At 39.2% G+C, this 16,362-nt stretch overlaps 1 protein-coding gene across 6 annotated transcripts in view; it reads left to right on the plus strand.

Moving 5' to 3' along the window:
• Positions 1 to 16,362, plus strand: part of adgrl3.1 (adhesion G protein-coupled receptor L3.1) — a 139,717-nt gene that overhangs the window by 81,341 nt on the left and 42,014 nt on the right. For all 6 annotated transcript variants that reach the window (XM_041982979.1, XM_041982982.1, XM_041982983.1 and 3 more), the window contains 4 exons: positions 7,349 to 7,759; positions 8,519 to 8,622; positions 9,810 to 9,995; positions 11,744 to 11,782. In XM_041982979.1, the coding sequence (XP_041838913.1) occupies positions 7,349 to 7,759; positions 8,519 to 8,622; positions 9,810 to 9,995; positions 11,744 to 11,782 (740 nt within the window). The remainder of the gene's footprint in view (positions 1 to 7,348; positions 7,760 to 8,518; positions 8,623 to 9,809; positions 9,996 to 11,743; positions 11,783 to 16,362) is intronic.

Consider the following 16,362-nt stretch of genomic DNA (forward strand, 5'->3'; position numbering starts at 1 on the left):
CTCAACTTTGATCATTGGACTATGGCCAGCTAAATGAAGTAATCAGAAAATTGTAGGTTCTAGCTTGTTCATACTCATTTTTTCTTTTCTTTTCTTTCTTTCTTTCTTTCTTTCTTTTTTTTTTTTTTTTTTTTTGTAGAGCAGGAAAAAAATCAATAATTTTCCACAACATGGTTTCTGGATAAATGTCCTTAGATGGATAAAGGACTATTTAATTCATAGATTGGGTGTTTCTCAGCAAGAAAGCTTGACTGTGGGGTTTCTCAAGGTAGCTTCCTGGGACTTTAACTTTATTGTAATATTTGCTAGTGATTTACTAAGTGTGTTGTATGATTCCAAACTGTACTAGTCCTCAAAGAGCTTACATTACATTAAAGATGTCTCATCTTGAGAAATGCATGATAGTTTTGTCAAATGCAACCAAAAAAGATCTGCTCAAGCTTAAAACAAAGCGCCTCATCTAGCTCTTAGTATGACATTCAGAGTGAATGTATATGGTATTCAAGATGCTTTCTGTTGGTTAAAAGTTGAGGGAAGACTTTATGTAAGGTACTAGTTTGATTTTGCAGCATTTGTACAGCTTGTTCTTTGAAAGTTCATATACAGTATATGGAAGTGGCATGGGTATTCCAGAGGACAGGTAGTTCCTGATCATGCTCTTGTTGTTTCTGTACTTAGAACTGGTGATAAACCAACTCATTCCCAGGGTATCAAAACTAGGGGTTCTGTCAAAGGTCCTCGTGCTGGATACACACAGTGTGTTATTATTTGTCTCTGTGCAGTGACACCCAAGGATATTTGGCAGGTAATAGACAGAAAATGCTGATATGTGCATTTAGGAGTGTTAACTTATTTAAAGTGACAAACAGGGCTGCACATAATACAGTATCTACATTTACCTTTACTGTGATATTAGCTTGTGCAATATACATATTGCAACAACAACCTAAACTGCAATAGATAATATTTCTGATTTGCATATGTTAAGGAAGTGATGTGACTCTGTTACAAACGCTGCTGTGCATTTATACTTTGTGGGTGTTAGTGGTGAAATTAAATGGACATTTTTCTTGGATGCCTGCTCTGTGTAGGTGCTGTGGCAATAGAGCATATGGAGTGATTGCTCTGATGGTTGAAAGTAAAGAGAGTAGCAACAAAAAAGTGGCTAGTGGTCTTGGTTAAACATAACGGCATATCAGCTGTTTGGATTTGTTTTGGCTACAAGACAGATGATGCAGTACAAACAGGTACTCTGCAATACATGCTGGATACTTGTACTAAGAAGCAGGAAAATAAACAAGTTGAATCTCCTGCACAGACGATACAACCACAAGGAGCTATAGACAAATCCAACAGCATTGTGCTGTGTTGGGTCATCTTGCAGCGCCACCATTACTGTGAGTTCTCCCAACACGGAAGATGGCATGGATAGCTGTACTGACATTGTACGACAGTGGTCCACAGTTCCTGAGTATCTCAGCTGGCAATCTCAAAATTATTCTGTTTTTCATATGATAGAAACTGCTTTTAATAACTGGCAATCTACATTTGAATGTAAAACACATCTCATTATATTTATCAAAATTTAGTAAAAAAAAAAAAAAAAGCTTCAAACTGTTGCAAAGGCTGTCAAATTGTATTAATTGCAGATCATACTGTCATTGCAATTGTCAACAGTGAACAAGGACACAGGTCTAAGTAACAGGGTGTAGGTGGATGGAGTTTTACATTTAGAGCTGCTAGGAAAAGCCATACAGCAAAATGAGGCAACAAGCTGTTAAAACTAAAATCACACTCTCGCTCTGATACAGCAACCCTCTACACCAATAAATATTGCAATACAACACAAAATGAATACACCCTGTGTTTAATACCTCATTCTGCACTCCCACTCTCTCTTGTTTGTCTTCTCCAGCAGCATCCATCACCTCCTCTTCCACTTTCCTCCCTCTCTGCCTATCTCCCTCTTTCCCAAATAGATTACGACACAGCCGTGTCAGCAGAGACTGAACTCTGCTTCATAGAGTCGGCTGCACCTGTTCTTTGCCTGCAGTGTGTCCTTATCAATTGGATAGCCCCAGCCAGACCCTCTGCGTGCATTTGGCCTCTGCACCACTTCTCTTCTGCCAAACAGCAGATGCCAAATTAAGCAGGCCCAGCCAGGACAATAGAGTGGAAGGGAAACCCGCAGCCTTGCAGGAAGTAAATACAATGATAAGAGCGGTTAGCACAGGGTGCAACTATAGCTGTGTTCTCTTTAGATTTTATTTTTGAAACAGAAAATATGCAGGTGGAAAAACAGTTTTACGAACCATGGTAATAGAGTAGAGAAAAATTATGGATAGATATTGGGTTTCTTGCTGAAGGCTACATGTCTTATTCCAGCATATTAATGGCATTTTCTTGGATGTCTTTTGTGTATTCATACTAGTTATTTTCACTGATTTAACACAAATATATGAAGTGTGGAAACGCAGAGGCTACAATTCAGGCTTTAAAGAAATATGCTGATGATATCCCTATATTATAAAATGGAAAAACAACACAGAAGAAATGGAAAATACATTGTCCTATTATTTCATTGCTTTGAACATGGGAACTTCCCCTGATTAAAAAAGAAGCATATAAATGGTAAATTTGCTGTAGGTACCTCCAACTTCAGCAGAGGGATGACATGATTATGCAACCAACTGGCAAAGCCGACAGGGCTAAGCAGCCATGTGCCTGCATGTGAAACATTAGCTGTGGAGCAGGGTGGTGCCTGGCAGCCATTTTGAAGGAGGCTCTATTAGTTGAAGTTGTTTTTTTATCTTAAAGCATCACTGCTTTGAAGTGCTCTGTTCTGTCTTATCAGCAGGCTTGAGCCACTTGCCACAAGCTGTGGGTCTGTGTGTGTGTGTACTGAGAAGCACATTTCTGTGTGTGCACAACTGAGCTAAAAAAAAAAAAAGTGTGTGTATGTTCGTGTGTGCTCTCCAGCCATAGGGGTAGTGCTTTATCGCAGTGTGCAGTCTTATTCAGTGTGTGCGCTGCTATCCTGCCTGGAAAGCTTTGTGACCCCCAGTCAGATTATCGTTTTGCTGTTACCCCTCGGGACTCATGCCTCCCTGCTGTTTGAGATGGTGTGTGTGTGTGTGTGTGTGTGTGTGTGTGTGTGTGTGTGTGTGTTTGTTTGGGTGCGATAACTTTTTAACAAACCCTATAATTGTGATGCATATTAGGAAGCGCAGACACTTCATCTCACTTTGGAGAAACTTCAGTCTTAGTTCTTAGTCTCTTCTCTTTGCTTCTGTTTCTTTTCTGACTGTCTGGCTGCTGTTGTTCTGATGGCGTCAGAAAACTTGCCAGGGGAAGTTTGTCTTTCTCTCCCCTCGCCTCCCTGCCTTCCACCTTTTGTGTTGTGGATTTTACGACCCATTTGTTTACCAAGCAAGAAGTCGACAAGAGTATTCAGGGTAAGAGAGCCATCGCAAGACAGGCAGACAGCCTTACCCAAACAGAGAAACACTGCCACACACCGTCATATACACGCACACGTTCACACAGTTTCAGACTTTAGAGATGCACTAGCATCCCCTGGCTGACTGACAGCATCTATGTGGCCTCTCCAGTGTGGTGACAGATGACATCTTGAAGAACAAGCTTACTGCCAGCCTGCCATTGTCTCACAATCCCCTGGGCTCCCTGCAGGTCAGGAAAATGAAACAAAACAAATGATATAGAATAGAATAGAATAGAGCTTTGCAGCCTATACAAGCACCTTCAAGCACTTTCTATTACTGTGTTATTAATGATAGTAAATACTCTAGAAATAGATCAAATTGTGTTACAAGCATATATTATCACCAGATTTTATTCTTTCATCATCAGTGGTCTAGTGGTTACAGAGATGGGCTTCGATCCTGGAGGACCTGGATTCAAGTCCCCAGGTCTGACAGCCTACTGCTCCTGGTTTAACTAGGATGGGTTAAAATGTAAAGAAGGAATTTCCCAGCTGGGATTAATAAAGTATAATGAAAAACAAACAAACAAAAAAAAAAACAATAGCATTAAAACCCTGAAATGGAAGTTTAAGGATGGTGTTTCACACATTTGTTCTTGGGGTTACTCAGATGTTTGGCCTAAAACTTCCCTGTGCTTCAAAGTGTTTTTCATTGTCTATTAATTTTGTCATTTTGTGATGTATAATTAATACTGGAAAGTCTAATTTACTGTAGCATCGATCTGGAGCTCATTGCTCAGTCTTAAACAGTATAGTTAATGCGGCTGTAGGATCTTGCAGGCAAACAGCCAACACACAGCAGCTGTCAAGTGTGACTATAGAAAATAAAAATGAAAATCTACTTTCTTTAATTTCTGTTTCCATGCATTTCCTGCAATGCAAACTCAGTTAATAGATTCATTGCAAAATCTCTTGTACTGTTTTATTTTTTTATTTTTTTGCTTGTTCTTGTATTGCGGCATCCGTTTCGCCAAGAGTGTGATGTTTAGGTCAGCTGAGGCTGTCATGGTGCATTTACCTAAGGCCTCCCAAGTTTAAATGTAGGGAGATATGTCAGTCCCTATAAGTACAACCTCGCCTTCTTCTTTATAAATGTTTCATGAACTTATGTCATGCTCCCGTAGTTTCCTACAGCCTTGAGTGATGCAAGTGATGAATTCATCACACTGCAAAATAAAGTGCCGCAAAAGAGCAAGCAAAGGAGGACAAACTCAAGGCGCAGGGGGAATGCACATGAAAAATGGTGTTTGTAGAATAAAGAACACGTCAAAGAGTGAAAGACAGTTGTGAGCCACAAAAAATAAAGAAAATAAATCTGTTGAAAAATGTCAGAAGAGTAGGAGAGATAGAGATTCATTGGCATTGAAGTGCTGTGGCCCTTTGCTTGTGATGCTTGCAGTCTTTTGTGTTACCTTGCCGGTAAGCTGCCAGCCACTGTGTTTTCTGGCCTGTACTCAAATGACAGCAGACATCAGCCTCAGATGCACACATACACACACCATTACTCTTCTATTGTTGTGGCAGAGCCCCCTAATGGAGCTTCCCATTTAAGTCCAGATAGGCACACACAGCCTCAGCTTCATAAGTACACACACTCGCACAAGCGCAGGCAGATTGACAGCTTGTCCCTAGGCCGTGGCTGCCACGCATGATTGATGGCAATGTTCTGTGGAGAATGCATAAGGCAGGGCAGCAGTAATTCAGGATTGGGGAGCAGAGGAGTTTAGGTACAGAAACACTTCATCGAGTCTTGGTAGAGAGCATAATGTGTAAGATGTTGCATCGATGTCTGTGATGCAGGCAGATGGGAAAGATGGAGGCAAGAACAGTGGACTTAATTAAACCTGAAATCAACAGGAAGGGGCATTTTTAGCTCAAAGTAAATATGCTGAGCACCAACACTGCTTACTACCCACACACTCTCCACTGTCACATACCCCATCATTTCCTAACAGAACAAACATGCAAAAAGACATCAATTACCAAAACAGTAAAGAGAAATTATTTGCATAACCCAACCAATGAATCACATAAATGTAATCTCATCAGATTTTTCTCATATCCCCTTACTCTGGTTATGATACAGTATATCATCCACATGCAAAGTGTAGGTATGACTACTCCACTCTACAAGTTGTAATGAGCTGTAATGGTGATATTCTTTCTCTAGACAAATATCCAGCTTCAATAGGAGTTGACAACTCTGTAACACCAGAGTGGCGATGACCAGTATGTAGTACACAGCGCAGCCTCAGGCATATCAAGAAAAAAAAAACAAAGAAAGGTGCTTTAGACCTTTGCTGAAAGTCAGAAAATCAATAATTTTAACATCAGGTTAGACTTTAAGCTTCAAAATGTGCCTTCAAACTTTTTCTGGCAGCAAAAGAGACCTCAGAGGGATCAGTTTTACACAGATGTGTTTATGTATCTGGTTTTTGTGCATAGATGTTGGTTTTTCTGCTGTTTGCATTGAAAATAAAAGCAGTGAGAGAACTGAAGCTGAGGGCTTTATATATAATATTGGTTTATAGCTTTGTGATCTATGGAACCTGCTGCAATTTGTAAACCGCCTACTTGTGTTTCTGTTAGCACATTCATGAGCTTTTCTGAAAATCTGCATAGCCTGGAAATAATGTGCAAATGTTTACAAAATATTAAGCTATATATTAATTTGGCTAAACTCAACCATATAATGCTAAATCCTTCCTGTGAAAGATATGAGTAATGACTATTTCAATGAGACTCTAATTTATGATAAGTCCAGTGCTGACTGTTGCAAAGATGAAGACTTGGGAAAACAGACTTCCCCTTTGCACAAAATTACACATAATGACTAAAGCAAAAATATATTATGAAACAAAGTTAGGTAAAACCGCATGCTAACACTCAGAATGAAAGAAATTAGTAAGTGGGAAGGACTTTAACACTTTATTCCTCTTCCTTTCCATCCTCTCATCCATTCATTCTTTATATCTGTCCCTTAAACAGGGCTGGTATGAATAATTGAGCTGTTTTACAATGAAACATTGACAATAAAGGAGTGTGTCATGTGCATTTAAGTTGCTTTCCTGCCTCTCATGATGTCATGGTGTTATGAATAATACATAACACTGAAAGAATGTTTTTTCCGCCAAGTTAGGCTGCAAGAACCACTGCTGTGTAATAGTCCCTGAGGAAAGACTGGTAATCTTTTATGGGAAAGTGAAATCATTGGTCTTACTTAGGACTTGAGTTTTGCTGTGAGATGATTGCAACTGCTCCACTTTGACGCATACATTCAGTTGGTTCTCTTATGCTGTCGGTGACAGAAATGTTTCTTTCACTGGAAAGTGATGAACAACCTTACAAAGACCTGACATGAGTGATAAGGGATGAAACATTTGGAAGTGATTAGAAACATGAGCAACTGCCTGTCAGTGCTATTTAGTACTTGGTGAATAAATGCTTACAAATATGTTTTTGTCACTATTATATATTTTATGCTTATATGCTATTGCCTAGATCACTTGGCACTAACATTTCTTTCTTCTTTTCATTCCATTACTGCCTAAATTTATTTACAATAACTTAAAAACACAATAAACAGAGTAAAAGAAAAAAGTAAAAATAAATAAATAAATGACAGTAAAAGTCTGGAATAAAAGAATTAAAGAAAAAATCATATTAAAAACAAATCCATAAATAATGGTAAATAAAAATACTTAAATTAAATTAATTGATTATATAGATAGAAATAAGATTTGGAAAAAAAACAGCTAAAAGTGGTTTGTAGCAAATTTGATACAATAAACATCAAGGTGTTAATTCCTTTTTTTATTTTATAATCATGTCTTCTTCTTTTTTTAGACTACCGTCCACCTCCAATGATGCCACCTAACCGAGGAGGCGGTTCAGTGGGTGGGGGAGGTTCCTCCTCTTCATCAACCAGCCGTGCCACCACCACACGTTCTCCTCCCTATTATACCACCCCCAGGCCTCTCCTCACCACATCGCCTGGCCAGCGGTACCGGACGACCACCACAGTCCGCCAGCCCATCTTAGTTCCTCCTGGAGGCTCGTCCCCTGACACCAATCAGATTCCTGATACTATTCAAAAAGGGGGACGATCCCCACCGGTGCAAAGCCACCCAGCCGTCCCACAGCCCCCTGCATTGCCTCCCCAAGACTTCTGCAGCCCGAGGTTGATGGCCGACATATCGTGGCCCCGGACTCATCAAGGCCAGACTGCCAAGCAGCCCTGCCCTGTAGGGACGCTGGGTAAGGAAGGCGTGTAGATAGATAGCAGAGGGTCAAATTAGCATGAGCTCTCATTTGCAAAGTGTGCATCAAAACAATGATTCCTGCATTGGATACATTCATTTTTTTCTAATATATTTGCCAAACTACTGAAAGAAATATAGAAAATACAAATGTAGTCACATTAGGAATAGTAACTAACAATTACATACAAAAGCAAAAACAGCAGCAACCTTGTTCTGCAAAAAGCACTGAAAAGCTGTTGCATGTTTTGTGAGATGCATGCATGAATGTGCAACCACATACTCGAAATAAGTTCCCACTAAACTCAATAGATAAACATATCCACATCAGTATATTTGCAACACATTTAAAAATGGTTTTGGAACTGCTGACCTTCATATGCATGTATGAGTTTTGTATCATGAATTGTAATCTTTTCGGTTGAAATAGGGAAATCAAAATTGCGAAATTTGTCTTCTGCATATCTTTAGCCTCATAGCATATTTTGGCTTAACTGTGATACCTATCTAATTAACTGTGCATCATTGCCTATAAAACCTTAATACATGAGTTAGGCAATTATTCTAAGGCTAATGATATGTGCTCTTCTTTATCTAAACAGTTTTTGTGATGAAGATTCTTTCATCTTTCATTTACCACTACCACTGCCACACAGACGAACACTGTGAACACAAAATGCCAAGCAGCATGAGAGTCTCTGTGTCTCCTGGTGAATGTCAGGACTGTCTAACCCTGTTTGCTTTGCTTGTCTTGCAGGCGTGGCTACATACATGTGCATGGCCCATTTGGGCTACTGGGATCCCCAAGGCCCTGACCTCAGCAACTGCACGTCACCCTGGGTCAACCACATCATGCAGAAAGTAAGTCTGAATGCTGCCGTTGGCTCTTGTAGATCCCACTAAGGCTTGGAATAAGAGTGTGTGTTATGGATATAGCCCTGCAGCAGTTTTCTCACCCATAAAGGATCAGTGGCCAGAGGGAGAGATCCAGGCCATGTATCCATCTTCATTTGTTAACCTTAAGTCTTGTTTAAGATTTAGCATAGCTATGAGGAAGTGGAAATGTCTACTAAGGTCATTGATTCACAGTTTGCAGTTATCTCAACAGGCAACAGACACCATGATCAGCTAATTTAGAAACAAATGCATCGTTGTTGCATAGAAGATTTTATAAAAATTGATTCTTCAAGACACGTTGGGTTTAAGAATTACGTTGGCCCTTGGGTGCAAAACAGAAGACTGGATGAAACATAACAGCCAAAAACAAACTTGTTTTTCCTTTTTCTACAGAAACTAAAAGGGAAAAAAATGAAAGAAAAAAATTGGAAAAATGACCCAAAATCTTTATTTTTCATTTTTCCTTGTCTGTTTACAAATCATGAAGTCAGAGAAAAAGCTATTTTTTTCAGACTTAAAATATTGATTACCTTTCAGGGCTTCCATAGAAAACAGCACATTAGAAAACAATAAAAAAAAAAACATTTAAAAAAACACTAGAATAGAACAGAAAACACAAAGAACTCTAGAAAATATAAATATACTTGATGGGAAATGCTTCTTTTAGGCTGTGCTGTTTTCTGAAATTATGTTTTTTAAGAAAATGTTGTGCTGTTGTGTTTTCTGAAATATTAAAGATTTTAGATTGCTTTTGACTGAGCCTTGAGGCTTTTTGTCTTTCATCACAAAACACACATATCCTTTTTTTTTTTTTTTACTTTTTTGTTAGTGAAACTAGGAATTGGTTAGAATCTGACTCAGAACTACTGGAACCACACCAAATGATCTTTCATTTCCCTTCCTCTGTTTTTGCTCTCACCCTTTACTTCCATTTTTTTGTATTCATTTGTCTGACTTTATCTCTGTTCTCCCTTTTCTGTGCTGTCATTTCTCCACCTGCCCTTTGCTCTTCCTCTTCTCTCGCACTGATTTTTACTTGACACTTGCAAACCTTTTCTCCTTTTGCCAACTTTCACTTCTCACTTTTTTTTTTTTTTTTTTTGCTGCCATCCATCTCTGTTCCTTTCGCTGCCATCTTCTTTGGCTTGCAGCTTCGCTCAGGCGAGACAGCGGCGATTGTGGCCAGGGAGCTGGCAGAGCAAACCAAAGGGCCTTTGCGGCCTGGTGATGTGCCATCCACAGTGCGTGCGATGGCCCAACTGGTAGAGCTGCTGGATGTCCAGCTCAGGAACCTCACGCCCGGGGGCAAGGACAGCGCTGCCCGCAGCCTCACTAAGGTACTGCCTCAAGAAACACCAGATGAATGCGCAATAAGCAATAGAGTGAGATGAAAGATTTCTTGCAAGTATCAGTATGGAGAGACTTTAATGTCAGGAATGGAGGGGAAAGAGAAAACAGAGGGGCTCTTTTAAGTTAACCAAAAAAAAGAAAAAAGTCATTCTTTTTAGGATTTTTACACTTATTCTCAAGGGTTCAAAAAAAAAAAGTCTGTGTGCAGAGTTTGATGAAGAAGCAAACTCAACATCACAGATTTCTGCACGATGAATCGTTGCTTTTAGACATTATTTTATAATGCGTGCCTCTTGGAAATAAGTTTTACACAACTAAGATAGATAACTGCTTTTAGTCTTTGGCAGGGTCAACTCTTTAGATCAGGACCAAGATTTAATAAAATATTGCGTCTGTTATTTTCAATGAAATACATGGACTGGGTACAGATTTTATGTCATGGTTCATTAAATGGACTTAAGTCTCTGGACTTCGCTATAAAGATGCTGTTGACAAAAAGACTGAGTCCTTACTTCAGGACTGCATTAAATGAAACTCAGAAGACTTTCTTTTTTTTTTTTCTTTTCTTTTTTTTGAACTACAGAATGTCTGTGCTTTGTTCCAATAGGCATTATGGGAAAGTGAATTAGATTAATTGGGATTGCCTGACTGACTAACCTGATGGTTTGTTGCACAGAGACAGTTTGGAAGTCCTCTGTAGAAACTGATCTGAAAAGAGCAGGTGAATGGATAAAGCTTCAATCTAAACTTCATTCTAAGTGTGTCAGCAAACTCAGGCACAAGGTCTGCAAATCAGCTGCAGCTACATGCCCTGCATAGATTGAAACAGATTTTTTTCATGTTACTTTGCTATTATATTTTTGTCCCTGTTCAATAAACTGGAAACGTTTTGGAAATCAACTAAGCTCTGTATATGGAGCCAGTCTATGATTTGGAAACTCTATTACTGAGTGTTGTCAGACCTTGTTCATAGCAGCCAGTATAGGATGAATATCAACCCGAACTTTAGTATTTTGGTCACAAATGGAAAACTTGGAGATATTTTCTTCCATGATTTTTATGCTCGACTGTTTCTTGATTGTCTCTTCTCAGGTCAACCATGACAGCTGGGCTTTGACTTCTGGTCTTAAGCAGTTTTGATTTAGTTTTAGCCTCTGACTAACTTGTTCTGTTTTATTCCCCACCATCTTTTCTACTTAACATCTCTTCTGTTCAGTTAAAATAATAAAGTTACGATGAATAAAAACTGGGGTATGTAAGTTGATTTATTTAAGCTAAGTAGCCTAATAAAAGGTTGGATTTTTAGAAAAATGTCCTACATGAAAAGGGGAAAGCACTCCTCTTTTTTCAGTAATGTTCCAGTTACGTACAGTATGTATCTAATTGAGTGATAGACTAATTTATTGTGCTATTTTTTGTTAGGAAAATGAAAATGACCAATCATGCACGAGTAGTTTTATAATTAATCCCATCAATTCACTTGACAGAATTTGCGGATGTGAAGTCAATGAGAAAGTAGAAGAGGAAGGAAGAGTAGAAATAGATGCAAAAGACAATTATGGTAGAGAGAATGAAAAAAAAGGAGTCAAGTGAGGAAAATAACAATATATTCTGGTCGCCAAAGTGTTTTTGTACACAGTTAATGAAGTGGGTGTGAATGCCTATGTGTGTGCGTGTATTTGTGTGTGATTGAGAGGTGTTGCATCGCTAACAGCTGAATTGTTTGAATTTGCAGCTTCAGAAGAGAGAAAGGTCCTGCAGATTTTTCACACAGGTATTTCATTCTGGTTCGGTCGATTACTTTGCCACACCATAGTCCCTCGTGTCTTTGTATTGTTTCATTTTTTTGAACTGTCAGCATGTAATCTGCCAAGCTTGCGTACGTGTGTGATCACACATTACAATGCTCTACATAGAATTCTAATTCTATGCTGCAGCAGTTGTCTTATGATTTTGCAACCCAACCCTTTGAGGAGGGCAGTCTTTGGAGAGGTCTGTTCCGGTCCTGATTTATAGTCTCTACCAGCATCAATGGAAACACACAGATGCACACACACTAGTGTCAATCTTTTAGTCTCCTCAAAGGGTTTACTAATATTCTTTTGTTTTCAGTTTTATTCATTCATTTATTTATTTGTTTTGTTTTTTTTTAATTATTATCTAAATTACTTGTAAGAGGCCATGATCAATACAATATTAGTGCCTGTGTTTAGTGGATTTGCTTGCAGAATTGTAAACAGGCCTGCCTGAAACCAAATGACTGGTTATCCATCTCCATTCACTGAAATGCCTTCTCTGTTGCCGTAACAAAGAGAAGTAGCTGAGTATGATGGATACTCCGTTGAATACAGCTTGATCACGGCCTCGGTTCCTTAAAAAAATACCAGCTTGTGTTTGTGGGTCAGTATTAATTATTCTTTGGCCTTGCTGGTCTGCTTCTTTTGACGCTTGTTTGTGTCGCTCACACTGTTAACAGGATATCTAATATCTTTTGGGCACATTTCTGGTCAGCTAAAAATCACTATTCAGAACATCAAAGGACCCCAACATCCTCATTCATGTGGTGTAGATAGGCTGCAGAGATTTTTTTCTACAACACCCCCCTACTGACACATACTTGCACACACACACACACACACACTTGATGGGGTTGCTCTTTTTCTCCTGATGCAGGCTTTTCTCCACTCTGCCCTGAAAAGTCTTAACGTCAGCACCAGTCAGCAATGTCACATCATAGAACATGGCTTAGGACTATATGCAAGCTGACACTCCCACTCACACCCGCGCACACAACACAAATATATGAATATTTTTTCCAACAATGATCTTATGCCGTCACATCAGAGCCGGCAGGCGTTTGTGTGGCCGATTACAGTAATGCTACATTTAAAGGGAACGGCTACGTTTTCACAGCTGGTTACAGGTTCAGATCCCAAATACCCACCACCCACTTCGGGTCCAGCACTCAATCGATTACATAATTAGCCATAGTTATGTGAAAAGAAATTATAACAACAGTGCCTTACTCTGCCAAATAGAAATGTGCCTGATTAGGGATGTGGCGTGGTGGTGCCCTCTCCTCGTTAATTATCTACAACACTAATTGCCAAGTGAGGAGAGTGGGCAGGAGGTTTGGGTTCTTAATAGAGACAAAAAATAATTGAATTCTCTCCCTCCTTTTCTCTCTTTGTTTCTTTCTCCTTCTCACACTTCGTCCCTCCTCCTCGCTCACTTCGTTTGGGGAGCTCGGGACTCGTTTCATGTATACCAAATTGGCAATTTATTCATGATGAAGTTGGTGATGTGGAGAGGCTTTGATGCTTTAGGGTGCACTGATGGATTTGGGGGGGGTGGGGGTAATCTGCCAGGTAGATTGGGGAAGAGAAACGAGGAAGGATGGACCAGAAATTAGAGAAATCGAGAGGAATGGAATATGAGAGACAGAGAAACCATTATGGGGGCAGTGAGGAGTCAGTGATGCTCACTGACAATGTCTAATTTGCCCTCTATTTATGGATGGCAGGTCAGAACATGTCATTGTGTGAATTTAAAGGATGATTTAGCTGCAAACTCATCTGTCAGAGGAGACACACTCTAAACAACAAATCGGCAGATAAGCCCACTTCTCTGATAAAAACATTTTCAGAACATGCGCTCTCTCAGAGCTTAGCCAGGCGAGAAAATCCATTCTTTCCTCTACGTACTTCAAACATCTCAACTCTACCATTTTACACTTTATACTGACCAAGTGTACACATGCCGTACATTCATGTGCATGTGCTTAAGAGTGTGCCCGTGTTCCTCTGGTGTAGCTGGGAATAGAAAACCAGCCCAGCCCAAGTCTGTCTTGCTGCTGCTGTTTACGCTGGATTACCCCAACGCTTCAAAGCATTTCACTTCTGCCCCATTTACGACTGTGTGTCCATGTATGTGTGGTCATAAACGCTGTGTATGCATGTGCAAGCGCCTGTTCATTCCCTGTAATATGTAGGTTCTCTTCAACACACACAATGCTAACTCACGCACTCGCACAAACGACACCCTTATCTGTCTCTGCAGAGTCTCTCTCCTCTTTGAAGACCCCTAAAAAAAACTTGTCTCTACTTTAGCCCTCAAGTCCTCGTACTTGTGTGGATAGAAATGTCACCAATGGCATCAGAGCCTTACTGACACTCCCACACACATGCCCACACAAACACATACTGTACTTTCCATCTCTGACTTTTGGATGCTGAGATGTCTGGACCTTCAAGGAAATCACACCCTGTCTTCTCTTAACCTATCTCTGTCCTCTGCAGATGTAATCTTGGACCCATCTAATCAAATTTCAGTGAAAAAGAATTTAATAAAATTGAAAATGCAAGATAGTCAAAAGTACAATAAAAAGTTAAATGAGAGAAGAAAAGCAGGGTTATCTAGAACACATCAAAGAAGGTGTCTGGCGAAGGAAGCACCACTCCTCTGAAATCTGCCGTGCCAACAGTACAGAACATCCTCCCCTGTGTTCGTTTCTGTTGCCTTCGCTGCTACTGTACAGCAAGTGGAGCAGAATGATGCACTACAATTCTTCTCCTAGCCCCTAGTGCACCCCACCCCCCCACCCCCTGCCACAAACACATACATACACACACTATGCAGACACAAAATCAAAGCCCACATGCATGTACAGAATGTGCCACTCAACATTTATTCACTCTTAATGCATGAAAGCCTCACTGCCGACAGAGGAAAAGGAAAATTAGAGAAAAATGAATGTCTGAAAAAGACATTAAAGTTAGATATTAAAATCAGTTAAGAATAATTAGAATGGTTAAACTTTAACTCAATTGAATTAACTACAACAAGATCAGCTGGAAGTGAGGAATTAAAAATGTTAAACTTAAGAATCACCTTAGGGGAAAGAAATGAGGTGAGTTTGAGTGTTCTGCATAGTTCTGCATGTTATTGTAAGGTGCAGGTGAACAGGAAGTAAAGTTACTATGAATTAAATGTTTTCTTTTTGTTTGTTTGTATTTATGTTTTTTTTTAAATCAAGAATTAACAATATTTAGCATTGAAAATAATACCTTAACTGTATTTTGCAATACAACATTCAAGCCATTAGAGTGTCACATTTTTTTAAATGTCACCACAATCCAGGAAAGAAAATGTCTGTCAATTTACAAACATGTTCATAATATATTTTTATGTTACAAGAAATTACTAAATTAGCCATGAGTGTTACAGTGGATTACTTTAAATCTGTAAAACACCATCTACCATCTTGAGAAAGTGAGGTCATACAGTCCCATTTATATAAGATACGGGGAGAATTCATTCTAATATTTTGCTTTATTGGCTTGCCTCATGGGAAACCAATGGAATGAGCTATAAGTTAAAGTAGGGTTATCCAAGTCCACCACTTCCCTGTAGGTTTTTAGATGTTTCCCTACTCTTACCTGAATCAAATCAAACGGGATTTCCTCAACAGCTTGTGCTCAAGTTCTCCAAGAGCCGGTTAATGTTCCAGTAATTTGAGTCAGGTGAGTGTAAGCAGGGAAACGTCTATAACCTGCAGGGCAGTGTGACTTTCGGACCAGATTTGGACAACCCTAATCTTGAGGAACCATTTATTCACAAGCTATGTGAAGAAGAAATTAATGTGTGGAGCTGTAGCTCTAAACCATGTGAGCTGGGAGAGTACCGAAAGCTGCAGGCTGTGATGGTTATCAGAGCTGCTGCTTGTGGCTGGGTTAAATGAGCCAGGTTCAGAAGCAACCTGATTAGCAAGTGATGCATTTCAATGTGTTTCATAAAGGAAAACAATGAGAACATATTGTTATTTGAATACATCCATGTAATTCTCTGATGTTGAGAATCATTTTTGGTCAAAACACAGTTTGACTCGTCTAATATCAGAGGTGCTGAACAGAATAAAAAGTCAGAGTAGAGCCAGATTATCAGATTAACAACTGATGTAGTAAAACTTTTAACACATGAAGTAAAAGAGTTGCCATCTCATAATTTAAAACTGCATAATTATAGCACCTAAAATATTTCTGTATTTATACTATCCACAGAGGAAATCTCTGTACAAGTCTGTCATAGATCTTTTTGGCTCTGATAAATATGATTTTGTTATCAGTGAAAGCAAAATGAAAGTATCTCACAAATTACTCTTCCTCTCTCCTTGAAACCGCTGGGATAGGTTCCAGCCCATGGATGGATGGATTATTCACTTCAATTAAAAAAACGTATCATCAGTATCAAGATTAACATCTAAATTACAAAAGAAATAAACTTATCCACACAAATAGTTAACAAAACAGTCCATCGAATTAAGCCTTTATTGGAGCAATTTCTCAAAAGAAAAAC

Source organism: Melanotaenia boesemani, chromosome 4 (assembly GCF_017639745.1).
Source record: "Melanotaenia boesemani isolate fMelBoe1 chromosome 4, fMelBoe1.pri, whole genome shotgun sequence".
NCBI classification, from domain to species: domain Eukaryota; kingdom Metazoa; phylum Chordata; class Actinopteri; order Atheriniformes; family Melanotaeniidae; genus Melanotaenia; species Melanotaenia boesemani.